The sequence below is a fragment of the Zophobas morio genome, unplaced genomic scaffold, assembly GCF_036711695.1.
Source record: "Zophobas morio isolate AGI-343-1 ecotype UQ-CSIRO unplaced genomic scaffold, CSIRO_AGI_Zmor_V1 ptg000021l, whole genome shotgun sequence".
Lineage (NCBI taxonomy): Eukaryota > Metazoa > Arthropoda > Insecta > Coleoptera > Tenebrionidae > Zophobas > Zophobas morio.
In genome coordinates this window covers 1,315,190-1,336,786 of record NW_026972126.1, presented here as the reverse complement: position 1 = coordinate 1,336,786, position 21,597 = coordinate 1,315,190, and the positions used below count along the sequence as shown (strand labels likewise).

At 34.2% G+C, this 21,597-nt stretch overlaps 1 protein-coding gene across 1 annotated transcript; it reads right to left on the bottom strand.

The window, feature by feature from the left end:
- Nucleotides 1-3,387: 3,387 nt before the first annotated feature.
- Nucleotides 3,388-4,337, bottom strand: LOC135133076 (uncharacterized). Its single transcript, XM_064061329.1, has 2 exons — nt 3,980-4,337; nt 3,388-3,928 (listed from the first exon to the last, which is right to left on the bottom strand). Exons 1-2 carry the CDS (start codon nt 4,201-4,203, stop codon nt 3,415-3,417), a joined length of 738 nt encoding a protein of 245 aa, XP_063917399.1. The 5' UTR covers nt 4,204-4,337; the 3' UTR covers nt 3,388-3,414.
- Nucleotides 4,338-21,597: the final 17,260 nt, after the last annotated feature.

Here is a 21,597-nt window from a genome sequence, read left to right as displayed (position 1 = left end):
ATTTCTTCTCAACTGCTTAGTGAAGAGTGGCTGTAGAATAATTTGAGTAAACTTCTTTAATATAAATTCGGTTTCAAGCTAAGGAATATCACGCAAAGGGTTTCGTAACTTCTTATCCCTTGGGGATTACTACATGATTGGATGGACATGTAACTCACTTTAATGTGTCCTCCCTCATTTTCCAATTACGCCAGAGTAAATGACTGACATGCACATCGTTCTTGACTTTTCCGGCCGACAAGTCTTAAATTAGAAGTTCACTAGTAAGCAAAACACCTTAGTAATGTCTTTTTAATAAACTTTATTCTTAACGACTCGTTCGTGTCTGACTTTGCACAAAAATCAATTATGATGATTTTTTAGCTAGATATGGAGGTAATAATGTCTGACAATTGTTTAAGACACGAAAATAAACAATTATGGTTGACCGAGGTCTCTGGGTATTAATTAAGGTTTTAATTACGATAGAACTTGAAGTCTGTCGCTGTAGGTGCAAGGATTACCATTATGAAATTTTGTAATAGGAAAAATGCAACGACAGAGTTATTTGCATATCTGTTATGAGGTGTTCAGCCTACGCTAAATTAGGTTTTTTATTTTTACCACGTTCAGTGCACATTCACGTACCTATAATAAAGTTTTAATCTTTTTAACCCCTTCGTGACATATAAACCGTTTCTATTTTAATAAAACAAACGAATGTGTTTGTTTCTTTTTTATCAACCCTGTAGTGTATGAAGTGTGAAATTTATTTTTTGTACAACCGTCACTTGTTAATCATTTCTTATCAAGTTAAATAGGGAGCCTTTTTGGAACGCATATCAATGGTATAATTTTCCAACACTACTAAAAGTACTTTGGTGTCGCTGTGCTATGTACATATGATTACAGTGTATTTTTTTATATCGCAAATGATTTGAGCAATGTTGCAAGAATAGTGAAATTAATATCTTTGGTGTTTTTGCGAAATGACGAATTTCAAACTTCATTAAACTTGTTGTACATATACAATGTAGTTACGTCACATAACCGTCTCGTGTCAAGAACAAAATATGGAATTATTATTAAAATTTTTATACACCTACCATAATTACTAATTAACAAACAAATCTTGTAATTGTTGATTTATCACCAACAATGTTATTAATTTACCACTGTTGTTATTATTCATGATTAACTCTGGATTTTTTCGTTCCTATAAAAATAGCTTACTAAAATTGCTCTAAGTTCGTGGTAGTGCTCTTCTATTTGGACCAGATTATTATCAATATTTGTCACTATAAAATAAAGGGCGTTTTCAATAAGTGCTAATAAAGAACTGTTTTTAGAATGTTAAATAATTAATGGAACCAGAATTAATAGACATTTTATTGATTTTTATAACTTATCTTATAAAGTAGTTTAAGTTCCTAGAGATGTCTAATAATTTTATCAATGATTTTACTCGAAATGAGATATAAGTTCTATGAAATCATATCGACCCGATAAAAATGATAATAAAGAGATTTGCATTTTTCGTTCATTTCAGACGTCTCCTGAAAGTAATTTTAATAACCGCTTCCAATAATATGACAGCGCTTGATATAATCAAGTCCAATTTATTTGTGGAAACCCAATTACAGTTCCGGAACAAAGAATAACGAGATATAAGATTTAACGATTTCTTTAATACAATAAACGAATTTATTATTCATTTTCTTTTCGAGATCAACGTTTATTAACCTCTCAACTTTTTTTGAAATTACGGAAGACGAGATTTAACTTTTTTCATTAGACGGCAGCATGACAAAGGCAATAGAAATTTTAAATTGTTTTTAATCTACGAAAAAGAAATTTTCAATTTTTTTCCCCTTGTAGTATCAGTGTTGAGTACGCTGTTGATGTAATACTGTACAAATAAAAAGTTCAGGAAGTATATATATCTTGTTTACACATTTGACCCGTATTCGTGACCAGAAGTCTGGATTTTTTAACTAATGAAAGTTAACGGCAGTCTTACTGTTTTTAAATGCTTATTTAGTAATCTCACACATAATAACTAATAAATTACTACGGATATTAAAAGGATCATTAGTTGAAAACTAAATATATATATAAAAGACAATGTGCCGATTGATTGGTATCAACACCCAGCCCAAACCGCGAATGATAGAAATTTGAAATTTGAAGAGGGTCTTCATTTTAGACTGGAGGCATCGTTAGGGGTTTCTGAAAATTCATTCCCTAAGGGGGTGGAAAGGGGTGATAAAATTTGTATAGGAAAAATATTTTTTTCACTAGCAGCCTGGACGCATGCAAATGTCGACTCATTTAGTGGTAGCAAATTCAACTTTTGCTACCACGGGTTCAAAAAGAAAAATTGAGGTTATGTACGCAATGTTTGATGTGATTATTTCTTAAAAAATGAACAAATGTGTGCTACAAACATTACTTGAGTATACGCATGGTAGTTGGTAGACGGTAGAAGATAAAATGATTAACTCAGCGACAAGTATAAACGGTTTTCTTTGTGTTGAAGATTTAGACTAAGTTTGATTAGAAATCAAAACAAAATCATGTTGCGTCAAAAAATTGAACGTTTATTTTTCAGTTTATTGTCTTATGGTTTCTACTAGTGAAAAAAATAGTATATTAACCACGGTTGCAAAGCCACTTCTAGACCTTGCACTTAGAGCCCTCGACGCTGCGCGTCTCGGGTTCTAATTTGCGCTCGGTCTAGAATGCTTGGCTCTGCAACCTTGGCTAATAATATACTATTTCTACTCATTAAGGTTGAAGTTTGTCATTTTCCCATCGCTGGCAGTGGATGAAATTTCATTTCACCCTCTAGTGGAAAAATACTCGGCCGTCTACGATTTTAACGGGTCGTCCAGCCTGAGCGTTTCGCAGCTAGCGAAACGTGTCGCGTATCGCCTGCACCGACCGCACCGTCCGCTTCGCGCGCTTCGAAAATCATGACGCCTAGGCTGGACGACCCGTTAGTGTTTGACGTTTAATACTGCTAGTTTACACAAGTGAAAACAATGAACATGAGTGAGACTGACGAAGTTTCTGAAGAAATTTTGAATGCTGCCAATGCGGCATTTTCGAATCTGATACAAGTGCAGTTATTGATACAGGAAGCAGCCAACTAAGTTTAAACAAAGATACAAGTTCAAATAATACTTACGATAAAAGTGTAAATATTATTGGTGATTATTGCACTCACATGTCACATGATGTCAACTGACCAATCAAACGCGTCAATATTTGTAAATTCAACCAATCAGCATACAATTACGTGATAATTGCACACTGTGCAATTACCACTACCGATAATTATCACTAGCCAGATGTGCCAACTATAAGATAAGCAAGTACCAGTTAATTGCAAAAAAAAACAAGAGGTTACTAACCAAATATTTAATTATGAAACTAAGAATTGTAATTAATTATGGTACAGTTGTAGTAATTTACAGGGGTTTGTGTGCTTGGTGAAGTAGTAACTATATTTTTAGACATTTGTACCAAAGCAGACGGTGCGCAATTTGTGGATTTGTTATTAGACTCTTCCATAGCCGTTGAGTTGGCGCGTAATTTGTCAATCATTTGATAATGATGATCTCCATCGAGCTGAAGGTATGGTTTGATGGAGAAAGTATTGGCATGACCGGTAATCTTTATAAGCTGTTCTTCACCGACTCCCGCTTTTGCAAGTTGCGACACTGCAGTTGACCGTAATGAATGATTACTAATCTTCTTTTTCTTTATGTCGATGCCTATTTCTTCTGCGGCGGTTCTTGTCCATTTCCCCATTTCATTCCTTCCAACGGGTGAATTTTTGAACCATCCTACAGAACTAGGTTCTCTCCATGCAGGATTTGGCGTTAAAAATAAACGATCGGTGGTTATATGTTTACCTCTCTTGCTCAGCATTTTTTTGTAGAGCCTTAAATAATAAAATAATTATTATTTTGTATTTGAAACAGTATTTAATTACCTAACAGGGCAAATTCTAGGATCTGTGGTGTTTGTTGCAAGCCATTTGCTGTCTGTTAATTTATGGCTACCTCCTTGAGCTGTTTTGGAAAAAATACAATTGTATTCTATTCGCCCCGTAGGCAAACCACAATTATCACTTTCTTCCTTAAAATGTTTGATAGTAACGTTAACACCTTCACATCCCCTCCAAGCTAATTCTAATCCAGCCACATAAAAAAACATTTTCTGTAAACCATCTGGCGTGTCTTCGTTATAAATCTTTAGAATCTTGTTGTATTCTTCTAGAGTCAAAATTGAGGAACTAGTTTTGCGTTTTTCCGGTTGTATTTGTAGGTTCCGGCGTTTTGCGTCGCGTGCATTTCTACTACCCTTGAATTCCAGGTCAACAAAAGGATCAAACTTTATACCAAATTTATTGAAATACAGTTCTTGCAACTGCTTTGCCGTTACATTCCACATCGTTTTTATTACTGCTTCTTTGTAGTCATTACCATCGACTTTTTTCATATTGTACCCCCAATCTTTGAGGATGAATGCTAGTTTTTCCGTGGAAGTGTTTCCATCAAAAACATATTTGCGTTCACCGCAAAACTTCTCAAATTGCCTCCAGATTGAATTTCGTGAGTTCTTCGTATTTAGCGGCGTAATGTTTGTAATAGAATCATCAATTTCTTTTGGCGTGTTACGACCAAAACGAAAATTGGACATGGTTTTTTAAACCCACACAAATTTTGCAAAATGGCTGTTCTTATTTACTTGCGTCGCCATAGTATCGCACACCAAACTACTTCGTAAATCATTATAAAATTATTTTTAAAATGTTTGTTCTTGCAATAATCTGTTGAATATATTGCGTGCATCACAATGAAATCGATAATTTTGAACAACAATAATCTCTCATGCTTGTTGCCTAAGAAAAATGCACTCGTGCTAAAGCACTCGTGCGTTTTCAATGCAACAAGCATTCGAGTTATTGTTGCTCAAAATTATCGATAACATTGCGATGCACTTAATATATTATAACTGATAATTGCACAAATTGTTCTATTACAGTTAATGTATTTCAAAAATAAAATACCTACCATAAACAAACATTTATTTCCTAATTTCTTAGAAAAAATAGTATATGCAACTCGCGGATGAAGAAATTTCAACGGCTCGAGTTTCTTTTTCGCACTCGCTCGTTGCACTCGCTCGTGTGAAAAAATCACTCTCGCCGTTGAAATTCAACTTCATCCACTAGTTCCATAATGTACTAAATTCTATTGTAAATTTTTACCTGAAACTTGGTGTTAATCCTTTTCAACATGACCCTAAGGGGGTGAAAAGGGGTGACTAAGTTTGTATGGGAAAAATATTTTTATGGTAATGTTTACTTAAAACTTGGTGTTAATGTTCTCCAACACAAATAAAGAAACCCGTATTTAAGCATTTTCTAAGATTCATAAGGGGATCAAAAGTGGTGGCTAAGTTTGTATGGGAAAATATTTCTATTGTAAATTTTTATGTGGAACTTGGTATTAATACTCTTTAACACTTAGAAGATGGAAGAGGGTGACAAAGTTTGTATGAGGAAAAATATTTTTATGGCGATTTTTACTTGAAACTTTGTATACGTACTAGGGATGTACCGACTAGTGGCCCACCGGTCGGATAAGCCGACTATTCGGCCGTTTTTCATCGTCGGCTGCAGTCGGCGACTGGTCGACTAAACAGCCGATCGGTCGGCTTTTGTTATTAAAATTAAAATACTATATAAAACAATTAAACCCGGTTTACAGAACCTCAATTAAAAATTTAATTGCGATTTAATTTTTAACCCCGCGCTAAAGTACCATATGACCGACTCTACGCCAATCAGACGCCTTGTTAAATGCGCGATCAACTTAATCTCAGTTAAAATATTGTATAAACTGGCCCTAAATTGTGTTAATCATTATTTTTGTAGTGAGTTACTAAATTAAATCTTAAAATTATCCAAACAAATTTAACACATTTTTTGGAAAACAAAGGAACTTTAGTTATTCCTTTTATTAAAATAAAACAAATTTTTAAGGTAGTCAGAGAAATAGAAAAAGAAAACACACTGTCTGTCGCATTTATAAACCGGTTTTAGCAAAGCCGAACAGTCGGTTTTTACTGGCCGAACAATCGGCTAGTCGGTTAGTCGGCCAGACCTACAGTCGGTACATCTCTAATACCTACTAATGTTCTTTAACACATTGTTACGTAACAATGTAACCATTGGAAAATCTATTCAGTTTTGTATGTATTGTCATAATTTTCTTTATCATATTTAAATACCATTACTGTTCATTCAGAATCATGACAATGTACTTATATTCATCTAATTCAACACAAACATAAATAATTGTATCCTCCATGAGAGTTGTAAACATTTTCATCGTTATTAGCAGCCACACACTACATTTAAGAGATTTCATTTCATCATGAACAGAGTCCAGTTTTGTAAATCAGGCTGGTAACATTAAACCCAGCATTTTAAAGAAAAATAGTTTTGTTTCCGCTCCAGTCCACAACATTTTTTACTTGAAACTTGGTAATAATGCTTATCAACTCAACGAATCGTCTACGCGAGCGTAAAGTTACTTACACCTATATAATAGTTGTTATTAAGTTAAGAGAAAACTTATGTGGTTTTTTAAACATCGGCTTATTAATCAAATTAAAATTAGTGACATTGAAAATTTACAACCCAAAAAATTGTGCAAATTTATTTCAACAGAAATTCCCTCGCTCCTGAAGTAGAGTACAGCAAATCCACCTTTTTTCGAAAAATTATAAGATTTGATTTTGCGAATTAATGTTTCTTGAGATAATCTGTACAATTCTCTGAAATATTTGCACACTGATGAACGCAAAGAATTTTATAACAAAAATATTAAAGAAATTTTAAACAAATACAACATTAATCTTTATAGTACTGCAAGAAAAAATTTACCGAATGTTGATGCGACACAACTTCCCTCTCATCTGAAGTACATACAACGAAACATCTCCATCATTTTCGAAAAATTATAAAATTTGATGTTGGAATTTTTTATGAGAAGTCCTGTAAATTAAAATAAAATAAATAAAATAAGGATTATGTTATTTTATTGAATTTAGATACCATGTACTTTGCACAACTTTGAGATGACGTCATCACATTATTGGTGGGGATGATTAGGCAATGTTTGGTTAGCGTTTTTTAATTAGACAGATAATCTCAGAAAATACTGGACCGACTGTTGTCAAATTTTGTGTGCATTTTAGGAATCATGTGGATGGTAAAACGTTAATCAAAATTTGGCTAATCATCCCCACCAACCGCTGATGACGTCCTCACATTAAACTGCATAATTAACGTTACCGATTTAATATGAAACAATATACTCCTGTATAAGTGGTTTACGAATCTCATCTTGATTTTGTTTATTATTGCTATATTTATTTATTGTTTAACCAGCCTTTTTCTTTACCGACGTAATATGCAACGTCGTTACAACTGGTGTAGCTCAGCGGTAAAATGTCTGCTTGACAGGCCCAGGATGAACCTAGTTTGACGGCATACCTATTTTTTTAATAAAATAAAATGAAATAAAATCAATAAAATTAATCACTCTCTCATTTTTAATAGATCAAATTAAGAACGAGTCACCTCATTTTCTCGAAAATGTGCGAATAGTCACTCTTTATAATAATAAAATAATGATACAATATGAATTATAATAATAATATACAGAACAATTCAACTGAGGTTTATTAATAATGTTAGTCCTTTGTTTTGAGGCGATAATCTCATTTAAATCTAACCATTTTCCACGTGACATTCTGCCGACATATAAAGTTGTAGCATTACGCATATTTTATATTGTTCGTATTTCTGCGCTGTCCGGCCAGAGGTAGATTTATAGGGATACTTGTGATACTTCGTGTGCCCGAAGTTAAGGGGTCCCTCCTGGCCTAAGTGTAAAGGAAAGAAAAATGTATTTGATTTTAATTTTGTAACGAAGCGAAGTTTCGCGCGCTGGAAACTGGCACGCCTACCTAGAGAGCTGGGAGGCGAATCCTCGATCGCCGCGCCGACGCGGCGGTAAAACAAGAGAAATTCCAGCCTTCGTTGTGGACGGAAATGTTCCACGCCCCCGTGCGGTAGCTGTGGAGGAGGTTCAAAGTTCATTTTTGGAAAAGTGTGATAAGGTTGAGCAGTCCGACCCTTCGACCTCCGTAAGTACCGTTTTGGGTCGTCTGCCCGTTTTCGAATCGCCGCCCCCGAGCGTTGTTAACGTAAGAACCCGAAACCTTTGAGCACGCGTCGTGTTCCACACCCGCTCTCTCCTCCCGTGTCGCCGTACCGTCTTCGCTCGATTTCCCGTTCCAGGGTCGCCGCCCTCAAGACCAGGAGGAGCCCGTCCAGAAGGAAGCCGCCTTGTAGGAGCCCGGAACCATCGTGTCGAATATTTTGTCCTTTTTTTGTTAACCGAATTGTAATTTTATTTTAAGATTAGCCGTAGGATTATTTTAGCGGTGTAGCTGCTCCCTCCCCGGAAAGGAAGCTGTCGCCCGAGCACCGCCGCTCCCGACCTAAGGCGCCACCCCCGGTGGCGTGAAGGTGATCTTATCGCCTGGGTCGACCACATGTGTTTGTTCTCTGCGACACTAGTCGGCCCAGGGCTTGGCACTGAGGTATGCCATCCCACGCGATATTGGCGCAACTCCGGACCGTCATCGTTTATCCCAGGAGGTTCCTCGCAATTTGGTTATTACAAAAATACAATTCTGTCTTCGCCTGAGAGTTTGTTGACACATATGATCTCGATTGTGCAAAATGCAAAACTGGCCAATTCCGACCGTTCCTGTATTTTATGATTGGCAGGCAGTCAGCTACCTACGTAAAGAGCAAAACTATCTTTTGTTTTCAGCATCGTTTCTCATTCTTATTTTGTTTTTCTGTTCATTCAGTAATTTCATAAATATGGGACCTTCTTTCCTCTTAAGTAAATTTTCTCACCAACTCCTATTTATAATAGGAAAAAATAGGTCCGAAATAAATAATAATAGCATTAGGTCCCTGAGAATCTACATCTGCTCCTGGGCGGCCCTTTGGAGCTGCTGGGGTGTTAGTTACGCCGCTACTTTTTATTTTATAGAGGTTATTACAAAACAACTGAAAATAAAATAAATATGTAAATATCGTATATCAGTGTAATAGCAATTTAACGGTCTATCAAAATCCGTAAAAAATACATTACAATTGAAAAAAATATAGGTAAACGTCACGACGGCGACGGCATAAAATATAGGTATGTATGCATCATATTTGCAATATATTGCATTCATCTTTTTCTTTCAAGCTAAAGACAATGGCGTTTACGGTATTTCAGTATCTCCATCCGTTCTGCCGCGGAATTTTATCTGGGACACTAGGTATGAATTTTTGCAGTTTGTATGTTTATGGAAATCAAAATTGTCAATTGTGTTGCTCCGTGTGAACTATTAGAAACCATAACAACTTCATTGTAAGTTTTATGGTGTCCATGGAAGTTTTCCTAACTTTGTAGTAAGTAATAATCTACGTTCAAAATGCACCTACACCAAAAAAATTAAAACATAGCAGTGTTTATTCGTTGCAATACCAGTGAAATTGAAATGACAATGCGTTGGTAACTTTACTGTAAACAACCAAATGATATTACATTTTTTAAGTGCCCACCACAAGAAGAAATCCAAAGGGGTTAGGTCGGAACACTGTACAGGCCATAACCATACCACAGGGCCTCCTCTTCCAATCCAATGATTTTCGTGGTTGACATCAACCCATTCCCTAAGTTCAGCAGAAAAATGGACTGAAGCTGCATCCAGTTGAAACCATTTGCTGCCAAGGCCCAGTCGGAAAATTAAAAAAAATGTATGGACCTAAAATTGAGCTGTTTATTGTGCCTACCCAGATGTTCGCGGAAAACCGTTGTTGGTGTTCGGTCACAGTCACATGAGCTACATGGGGGTTTTCACTGACCCAGTAATAATTATTATAAGCATTATATATGCCATTTCTTTGGCTAAGGATCCAGCTGCATAAGTTTCTTCTCCGAGGGAAGTCATCTTCTTGTAAGGCTTGCTCTTTTGTAAAATGGAAGGCATATAGCTTTTCCACTTACAGTATTTCATGGAATGTACTTTTCGGAATTCTCTTTTTCCTACTAATTTGTCTAATGCTTGCCCGAGGTTTTCCTTCGACGTGTGCGAGACCAGTTTCTTCGACCTCCGGGGTTTTCGTTGTTCTTGGCCTAGCTAATCCAGGAAAGTCCAGATGACCAGTGTTTCTCATACTACGGTCAAGTCTTACAAATCGCTTATTTTATTGATTAAATCATCGGTCACTGCATTTTCCCGAAAATTTAGGAATACGATACTGTTATTATTAGTGGTATTACACTGCACCAATCCAAGTTGATATGCGTGTCCTTGCAAAAATGTTGATGACGTCATCACACAATTTTGTGAAGTAAAAAGTAAAAACCCATTTGAAACATCGCGTAGCACGCTTTTTACATTTAGTTTAACATTTTACATACATAATTATGTTTATTTCAGTTTATAGGAGTTATCATTAAAAAAATAAAATTCGCAAAATCAAATTTTATAATTTTTCGAAAATGCTGGATTTGTTTCATTGTGCTTCAGGGGAGAGAAATTTGGTCGAAACAACCTTCAACCATTTTTTTTATTTAGCTTGGATTAAACATATAACCGGTACTAAATGTGATCCTATATATTTATTTTCAGAATGAATTATTTTATTAGGATTCTTGTGTTTATCTGATAAAATTCTGAAATAACGTAAAATAGTAAATATTAGGAAATGCAGAATTGACGGAGTTGAGGTCTACCATTTAACTGGTGGGAGTTTTCTATACTCGTTTAGCATAACAGTCGATTTTGTTAGAAACATTTATTAAGCAGTAGGCGTTTGCTGATGTGCGGAGTTAAAATTCCGCTTTCGTTAGGCATTAGCATGCATTAGAAGCATAATGGTTTAATGTACGTCAGCTAATTTTGCTATATGCATCTAAAATTGTAAACATCCTTAGCTTTCTTTTTACGTTGCTTTGATTTTAATTGTTACCTATAGTAAATTCAAATGGATTGAACAGCTGTTACCGTGCGCTACACAGCGTATTTATGAATGATCATCGCATAGAATTCTGCGTTTTTTCCGGCTTGGATAAACAAGAATTATAACCACTGGCAATATTGTGACTATCAAACTTTTGTGTGACGTAAAATCAAAGTAGGACTACTGAAAACACACATTACATCAGTTCATGCGAACAGTGAATATTATTTTAAAGATAAATAGTAAATTTGAATGAATATAAAATTCTAGAGCCAGTTGATGTGGCAATCTTCTACAAGTACTTAGATATTGGGGATCAAATAACATTCATTAGCGTATTCCTACCTTTAGCTATTTTTTGTTGTGTGGTTATAATGTACGGATATTTAGTTTTTTTGGCATCAAGTGGCTTATTTTATTATCTCAACATACCCTCGAGTCTTTGAGGTAAAGAATCGGCTTGTCCTTTTGAAATAAATGTAATACCTTGATAAAAACAAGCTCGTTATTGTTGTATTTTTGTATACAAAAGGCCATCGCATTCTTATTGATAGCTGCATTTTACAGTTATTTTTTTAGTGTAGTTTTAGTTTAATGAAGCACTTTACTTCAGTGGTTCATAATTTATGTCAATAAACCAATTGTAATTATTTGTCTCTTTTATTAAAATATAGGAGGTATATTAGTAGGCATTTCATTAATGATGCTGTTTTATCACCACAAAAACATTGTAATTGTCATAACACACGACCCTTAAATCTACCTAAATAATACGCTCCACATACTCGAAGAAATAATAAATGAACAAAAACAAAAACAACTGCATCGAAAATTATTAAAATTGTTAGACGAAAAGCACATCAATACGAAAATGTCATCGATTTGGTTAAAATAATGAAGTTTAAGAAACCATTCAGCACATATTTAATTTCATCATGTAGTGTTCAGCCATAAACTGAGTACAAAGCTAGATTACAGACAATTCTAAACTTAATTCGCGATACAAGTTATAGTGGATTTATTCGATATGTGGAGATTGAACCATTACAGCCAACACATCAAATATCATACTTTTGAAGAAACATATTAATGAAGCCATTGTCACTGACAATACTTTTTCTAACACATGCAATATGGTATACAAACATACCACAGCAAAATTTCAAAATATCAACAATAACAATTATCGAGAGAAGTGAAGGTAATATTATAGTTATTTAAGTATTAAGGGCGGTAGGTGCGTTTTACCGATTGAGGGCAAATGTGCGGGAACCCAGGGCGCAGCCCGAGGTACCCACTATTTCCCGAAATCGGTCGCAGCTAACCCCTGTGATGCTTACTACGTTTTTTGCACGATCGTATGAATTAAATTTAAATAATAAAATTATTTACTTAGTGTACAACTGCACCGGATTTTTTAAGGTGGCTTTGATACATTAGACATTACGTTGTCATGGATCTATATTTTTTTTACAAACAAACTCCGTCATAATGAATTTGTGCGTGTTTGCGGTTTACATCAAGAAAATTAATTATTATTATATTTTGAATAATGAATGAAAGTGAGAGTGAGGATTATGAAAACATCGAATTAGAAACTGCATGGAAAATCAGTTGTGCTGTGGTGATCCCAGAAAAGTCAAAAGACCGTTATCAAAATACTTACGATAACTTCAAATGGTGTGACAAAAAGAAGTTAGGTGTTAATGAAAAAGTGCTGTTAGCCTACTTCGTTCATTGCAACGAAAAGCTAAAATCCCCGCGCAGCTTGTACTCGGAATATTCAATGTTGAAATGTACCATTTTCCTCAATAATTCAATCGATATTTTTCCAAGTATGCAACATTAATTTCTTTCTTCCTTAAGAGAAAGACTTCTGGGTCGAAACCAAAAAAATCGAAAATCTTTACCAAGTAAGATCTTTTACAATTTTTGACGGAAGTACCAGACAAAGAATATTTGATTCAAAAGGTCATTGGATTGTTAAATATTTTTTAAATAAAGTGTTTTATTAGGTTTCTATAATTTTTGGTATTGCGGGTGCGTGCAGAAGGGTAGAGGTGTACAACATAAGAACCACTGATATTGGAAATCAAGGATTGTTAATCATAAGTAAAAAACCAAGTACTAAGACGAATATTTCAAGAACTTTCACAATTACCAACAGTAAAGATGAAAAAATTGACTATTCTTGTTATGTTGTTAGTCACCGATTCTTCATGAAATTCCGCAACCGAAAGTATTAACAATCAAGTTGTTGGAAGAAATATTATTGGAAGTAGGCCATCAAAGATTGTCGAATATTTAAATCTGGGAAATTCATTTCTTTATACTGGTCATGCACTTCGAAAAAACTCAGCAACACTTCTAGCCAATAAAGGTATAGAGGTTTTAGGACTTAAAAGTCACGGAGGTTGGAGATCGTCTACAGTTGCAAAATCAAGTGTTGGAGATTCTCTGAAAAGTAAAATTGAATTTGTAGAAAAAATTTTACACGGCGAGACATACAACAACGTGAGGGAAGTTTCCTATTGTCTTACCAAATATTTCATCACCTCCTGCGATACCTTATACTTCAAATTCTTGCTGTTTAAGTAATATAATAATGAGAATGACGAAAGTAATGTTCTCATTTTATATAAACGCTGTATTTTCAATATTAATATTAATAAATAATTTTTCAATTCAGTGTCAACTTAGCCCTGCATTTACCGCTCATGAAAAACGCAAATCCTTACAGATCGATGGTCGGTAAATGTACCCTACCGCCTTGGAAACAATGCTGGTAACTATTCGAAAATACACGTTCCTGCTAAAATAATGTTACGAAAGAAACTCATACGCCGCCCTGGTACGACGCCTATCGGTTCTAGTATGTACGGTGATGATGACTCATCGGCCGGGCGGCGTTCGCCAACGAAAAGCCTGGAAGTGGAAGTCGCGATGGGCAACCGAGAAAAACCTCGGAGCGGCGTTCTCGATCCATCGAGAGGAACGTATAGGTTTAAATAGAGGTCACCGTCGGGAACGATGATTATCCAATCAATTCAGTCCACGAGAGTACAGTCAAGTTGTGCCGGAATTATTGTGTACATAGTCGTGTAAATTCGAGTTATTAAGAAATAAATTGTTGAGTTTTACCCACGTCGATTTTTATTCACCGATCAACGTAACAATAATATAACATATAACGGACCCTTTTTATAACTCTGAACATATGAAAAGTAAGTGCGGGCTTAATCCGTATGCCCAGTTTTAAACAACACACTTCAATGCATTGTAAGTATGCAACCAATGTTATGCAAAAATACAGACTGAGTTTTTTTTTGTGGAACAAGAGTAGTTGGAATGAAGAGATTGGGTTCTCTTCTGCATAATATAAGATATTTAACTTCTGTTCTTCACTTAAAAAAATTGTTCTGTTCTTTCAGTGATGTTTATACTCGACGCGTCGAGTACTGTTTAATAGTTTACGACCCAAGTCATTTAATAGATAAGGTTGCCACATTGACCAGTAAAGTGAATGACGCGCGAAATTTGAACTCAGTTCATAACACGAGACCCGTATTTCAGTTCCCCGTGTAATCCTTATGGGTGAAATCGAGGCGTCATTTTAACGCTTAAATTCTACCATTAAAGTAATTTTCTTATATATTCCACTACTTGTCCCATGAAGACTGATATTTTTACTGTTGATCTTGACACCAAACATGAACGGAACCGGTGGTATTTAATAAATATTTAAATTCAACTTTTACCACTACATTTGCCTCGAACGTATGTCGTACAGTGGTTCATACTGCCATTGAGTTCTCCCTCCACATAAATGGCTTTGATTTTCACATGCTACAGATACGGTTGTGAATTTAAAATAATACATAAAGGAGAGTTTTCAATCAATTGCCAAATTTTGATTTAAGAATCATCATCAATCCCAAGCTTTTTTCTTTTTACACATTTTTGCTAGAAAAGGAAAAACTTAGCATTCCTGATTAAACCTTTCATGTACAAGTAAAAATTACTTTCATTTTAGTACGAATTGGGTCTGAAACGCCCATTTAAAAAAAATCACAATTTAAAGAACAATTTATTTCAAAACAAAAAAAAATATTCTACAATAAAAAATTGCACTTCCTAATGCAAAATCTGATTCACTTTTGGTGAAAAACTGGCCCACAAACTGTCGTCTTGATGGTCCATTTAAATAGTCCTCAGACACTGTGAAGTAGATTTTCTTGAGATCTTTCTGGTTTAGAGCCCAAGAGTCCAGTGCTTCGCTGTGGTGCTTCGCTCTCATCAGTTTGTCGTAAGCTTTCATGAAGTTGTACCTCAACATTAGCTGTTTTTAGGTTGACTTGGTGATTAAAAGAATTTTCAGAGATCACAGCTCTGACCTCAGCTGATTCACTTTTCTTCAGATGTACGTCCAAAGAACGCAAATTTATTGGTCCAAAATACATACATTACAACGTCCGTGTAGGGCAGGTGTAGCCATATGGTGACGTACAAATGCACCTCTTGGGGTTTCACATGTTGCCTCTCTTAAGGAATATCTATGCAAAATAAAACAAAATACCTCATAATTGTACTTGATACAGAACTTTAATCAATATACATTAACTTACCATAACCTTATACCTGGTTATTTCGCATTCTAGCTCGAATAAACTCTTCAAGCACATTTAATTTAATTCAGTATACCAATTGACTTTCACTATATTATTTGACTGCAAAGAATTTTCTCCGTTCACAATGCATTTCCGATCGTCAACAAAAAAAAATTGGTAATTGCCCCTATTGTTAACATATGTCTTTCTGTCATTATTACTAACAAATACAAAAAAACCAGTCCACAGACATATACAACCTAATGTGAACTAATATCATAGAAATAGTATCACCCAAAAATTGATTGATTGTTTGTTGTGATTAAAGTACGAAGTCAACTGTCATATTTTGGGGATTTTCACGATCTAAACGTCACTAGTACCGCAAAATATTCCCGTTCTTTTTCTTTCCCAAGGGTTTCTGGATTTTCCGTTTCACTCATGCGCAAGACGTTAGAAACGATGTACGTTACTTCGATGGATAGAGCTGTTTTTAATTTGCAATATTTCTTTAACAGAAGCTTTTTATATAGTTAAACCTTTAGTAACAGGAAGATAATTGTACAGTCTTTATCGCTTGTAGCATGAACTAGTTAAGATTTCTACCTATGCGGCGTATTTTGTCTGTAAAATCAAGCTCCCATAAGAAACCCATAGTAGAATTTTTGAATTATGAACTGCCGCGCATTCTAAATTCTAACCTTACTTTACTGGTCAATTGGGATGCCATATTGATACGTCACAAGGGGCTCTCAAATGGCGCGAAAATTGCCCGTTTTAAATACTCGAGTAATGCATTAAAAACGGAAACTTTTAATCAAGTGACCGCTTCTACTTTGCAAATTTCAATCCTGTGTAAAGAACAATTTAATAAACCTCAAGAAAAATGTTTTGCTGCCAGTAGAACTTGAAAATAACAAATGCGACACTATTAACTGATTTTTTTTATGCAAAAAAATCTGAAAATCTGCATTTACTGGTTTAGTTTTTCCTTTCTAGTAATATATCAAAACATTTCATTTTAGTTTAAACACAAATAAATTTAATTTTTTTTTTGTTAGGCAAACACCACTTTAATTCACTGTTATATTAAACTTGTGAAAATATTACAACTAAACATTAACACTACTGGTAAGTAAAAATACATAAAATTTTATAATAATTTTTATTTACATACATCAAACAGTTTTAGCTAATTTTTTAAATTTTACTAACACCAAACGTTAGAATTAGCGGTACAGATCGTACAGATTAAAGGCATCAGCTGATCGGTCACACCAACTCAAAATTACAAGTTACTAAAAATTCCCAAGTAATACCAACCTCATTTTGACGTCACATGGGGCTGACACCTCTCCTCCCCCGTAAGCGATTTTGCCCACATACCCGTTTATGTGGTAACCTGTTCTCTATTAACTAACCTTGGTTTACGACAATGATTTTAACAAGTTGAAAATTGTTTTTTTTTTTATCAGAGTCGTGCGTAACTTTGTTTGTACACTTCCAATGTATTGCTGTGTATTTTTTAAAACTGGACGTAGGGATTAAGCTCATAGTTCTTTTCGTCGTTCGGAGTTAAAGAATGTTCCGGTATATTAGCATATCTTCAAACAAGTGTAAAAGATACATATAAAATTTTACAAAAATTTCATATTGTCACGATTTAAAAACTTTTTGATATGTAGAAAGCACTTTCAAATAAGACTGGTTTCATCTTTTTTTCAAATAGTTGTACGAGTAAAGAGTAATAATGTAATTTCATGAAACAATACAACTTAATAATTTTTAGCGTATATATTGCTTAACTTGAGCGTACAGAAATTGAAATAGCAAAGTACACCGTGAGATTTTTTTTTCTCTGAACATAGGATAATTCATGTATGTTAGGTTGCATATTCATCCTCCAATGGATTGATTTGGACTTTTAAAAATTGAACATAAGATCACATAAGATTCGTAATAATTGAGGAGTAGGCCATGTCAATGATGACATTTACAGTAAAATTTTTGACGAAATTGTTTTAAAAAGGTCAATAACGTAAATTTTCTGTTCTTTAAACTTGTACTTATTTCAATACCTTAACATGATGGCAGTAGTGCCAAATGTCAATGGCAATATCTTTGACATATCCTAAATCTCGATGAGATTTTATGTTCAGTTTTTAAAAGTCCAAGTCAATCCATTACAAGCAGGTATGCACCAACTTAACATTAATTATCCTTATTTCTAAGGATAATTAATGTTAAGTCCAGAGAAAAAAAAACCTCACGGTATATGTTACATAAATAATTATCTTGATTTAAACCAAATGTATAGTCAATGCTTATTTTTTTATATGTAGATATGTTACAAACATCGTTATGATAATTATAATTTTCATAACACGTCTTTAACTTTTTGATATGATTTCTATTATTATTAGCAGATTTGTTGAAAATTTGCACCTCAAAAATAGCACACTTTGTGTAGGTAGTTGAAAACAGTTGTACTGTGTGCCGTCCAAGGAGTCATACACCTTTGGTCTTAGGCTTTTTTATATCTCTAATAATAATAGTTAATACAGTATCGAGGAGCGCGCGTGTACTGACTCACCCCTTACGTTTGAAAAACTGGTTGTTGCAAATGACGTCAACAGTTGTTGAAGTTTTACTTCTATTTGTCCAAGCATTTTGTTTAGTATGACTGATTACTTTGAATCGCTGACGTGTCCCTCTGCAGTGAATGAAGATTTATTAGCTCTGAATATTTAAGAGGTTACCATGTGCACAAATATACTTTGTATTTATTATTAAACGTTTTTTGCCTTCAGCTGAAAGAAGCCTGAAATAAGCTAAAATTCATTGTTTTGCAAACTCTGCAAACAAAAAGAACATTAAATTTAACCATCTTGTTATTCTGTATAAATCATTTCAGTATGTAGTTCGGAACTACTCAAAACATATAGTGATATAAAAATTCCGTAATATTATAAAACATTAACCAGTATCGTTATCTGGCATTCGATATATAAAGTCCACATAAAGAAGATTGAGAGTGTCCAAAGGGGGTTTCTAAAGTATTTAGCATTTCGCGAGGATAGGGTGTTTCCCATAAGAGGTTATGATCAATTTCTTCTATTGAGCAGGTTTAATATTGTCTCACTCAACACGAGACGAATAATTGCGCACGTTCGATTTCTAATAAACTTAATTAATAACAAAATCGATTGCATCTGGCTATACTTAGTAAATTAAACTTTTCAGTTCCCAGGTATAACACTCGACGGCAAAATATGTTTTACTGTTCCACTTGCAGAAATAATTTACTCATGATGTCTCGTATACCTAGTTTGTATGTGTCGTTTCTTCAATAATATATCGATGAGTTGTGATGTGACAGATAAATTTTCAAACATTGTTGCTTGCATAATATCTGAATATGGTATTTAATATTAGTGAAAATTGGCATTTAATATGTTTTCTTTATATCTAATTCAACTATCTGTAACATTAAAAAAAATAAGAAACATATAACGTGAAAAAATTTATTTAAAAATTTAAGTTGCCATGTACCTGAAGCAAATGTCTCACTACAAAAAAAATTGAAACGACACTTACAAGATTTTCCTTTTTTGAGATGCATCTTCAAAGTCGAATCGATAAATATTTCTCTCACACCCCTACAATTTCAGTGGCTATGAAAAATCGACCCGTAATGTTACTGTCAATTCTAATAACTCAAAACCAAAGCATGCTAAACGATTCGAAATCCTAATGGAACGAACATTCTTGTCGCACAGTCGCTGTGAAATAAACCCTCTTGCTTTGATGAAAGTTTTTCTTTCGTTTTTCTCTGTTCGCTTTGCAATTTACTATTTACGATACAAATTGTTCAGTCATGTTTATAACAAGCACAGTGTAATAATAACATGCGTTTTAGCAAAATGCTACTATTTTTTAATTTTGCAAGTTTCAAAGTAATCCAAGCATTAAATTCATGTACGAGTTTTTACGATTTTTTGTGTACAGAGGAGGCAAATGCGTGGCTGTTCTCTATTTGTGGTTGTAGCACATTAACAAATCATGTACCGTATTTTATCTGGACAGGCAGCTATAAAATTTTAATTAAAAACTGCGTTATTTATGAAAACTGACCTACAACTTCAGCCCAGCACACATGTGCATGTTGCAGATGGCAACTAACCACAGTTCCATTTGCATACCGCTGACAGAGGCTTTTTAACTAAGATCACGAATAACCCAGAATCGATAAAGCTCACATTTGACACTTGCTTATATTTAAAAGTTTCAGGAGTATGGCAAAGCTTTCGTTGACTTGATTGTTTGTCTATTAGAAACTGAAAGCCATATATTTCATTGGATAATGTAAATATTCGTTTGGTACAAGTGGGTGCTTTTAAAAATTGCGTCTTATCGGTTTATCGGTTGAAGTGAAATTATTTTGTTCACTAAATGATGGATAGGATTAAGAAGGATTATGATGATAAATGGATTATGACTCGTTGCGAAAATGACTGAATCTTATTAGCCAAATTAATTGCAGGATTTTCTGTACAAACTGAACTTTTTAATTTAATTAAAATTATTTGAGAATTACTCTGATTAAGCAGCATAATATCTTTAAGTGCATCTAAATGAGAGAAACCAAAATAACCACAGGAAGTAAACAACTACACAACTTTTAAGTAAAAATATTCATCTTTGTTTACCAAATATAACTGACTATGTTAACGCGGTGTTCTTATTGATTATGCAACACTAAATAAATCACCAGATGCACGTTTTTGCAAGTCGTCAGAAACAGGTTTCTAGTTACTAAGGAAACAGAGTAATCGAGTCCATCGAGTGAATTGACACTGTCATATTTTTTCGACATGTCATAACCTCTAGTGTACAAAAAAATAGGTCTCCCGTTTCTGCCTGTCTGTCTGTCGATGTGTCCGTCTGTCCGTCTGTCCGTCGGTCCGTCGGTCCGTCGGTCCGACTCCTGCACTTGCGAATGCTTTGAAATCTTTAAACTTACACAAGTGGTTAAAAAAAAAATGAATGTCAGTCTTATTTTATTGATTAACTCAGGAACGGCTCAATTTTGAAGATGAAATATCTTGGTAGCCAGTGAGTGGAAACAATTTCAAAAAAATTCTTTACACAGTAACTGATGAAGTATTCCGGAGTCAAGTTCATGATGACAAGTTTAACAAAGGCCCCTGTGAATTTTACAAGTTCTTTGTAAATGACGATATATTCAACATGATGGTTGAAGAAGAAAATAAGTATCACATCAATTGATTGAAAAAAAATATTTTCCCTAATGTAAGTCTCGTCTCACAACATGGCATGACACCATTAACATCGAAATGTGTTGCAAAATTTTCTGGAGGAATAAATATAGGTACACGCTTTGTTGTAGTATCAAATAAATCAAAATATCTATAGGGTGTATTTTATTACTGTATATTACTCTATATTTTGTTCTCATTGTTCCAGTATGTCGCAGTGACTGTCCACTGTAAATATAGAAAATACTTAAAATAAAAAGGAAAAGAACAAAAAACAGCTTAAGATGCAATAATAAAATACGATCAATCAAAATAACATCTTGTAACAAGATTTAATGTATTAGTGAACTTTTCTTAAAATTAATCTAAATACGTAAGTAATTAAAATTTTGGATTGTATTTTCAGTTTGTTCTACTTATCTCCCATGTTAATAAAATAAATTTTTCCAGAGTTCACGTAAGTATTTATTCCGATGTTCTGGATCATATAATGACAACATTCATAAAAAGAGACTGTTCAGAATCGTTTGATTTGTCAAATTTGAGTAAAAGTTTTCGTTGAAACTGAGTAGCTGCAGGTTGTACGGTTTGGCTCTTAATCTTTCCGTTT

Bases quoted from the DNA above. Each gene is read 5' to 3' on its own strand.
- LOC135133076 (XM_064061329.1), bottom strand. From the start codon at position 4,203: ATGTTTTTTTATGTGGCTGGATTAGAATTAGCTTGGAGGGGATGTGAA. The intron at 3,929-3,979 runs GTAATTAAATAC...TTATTATTTAAG, and splicing joins CCTAGAATTTGCCCTGTTAG to GCTCTACAAAAAAATGCTGA.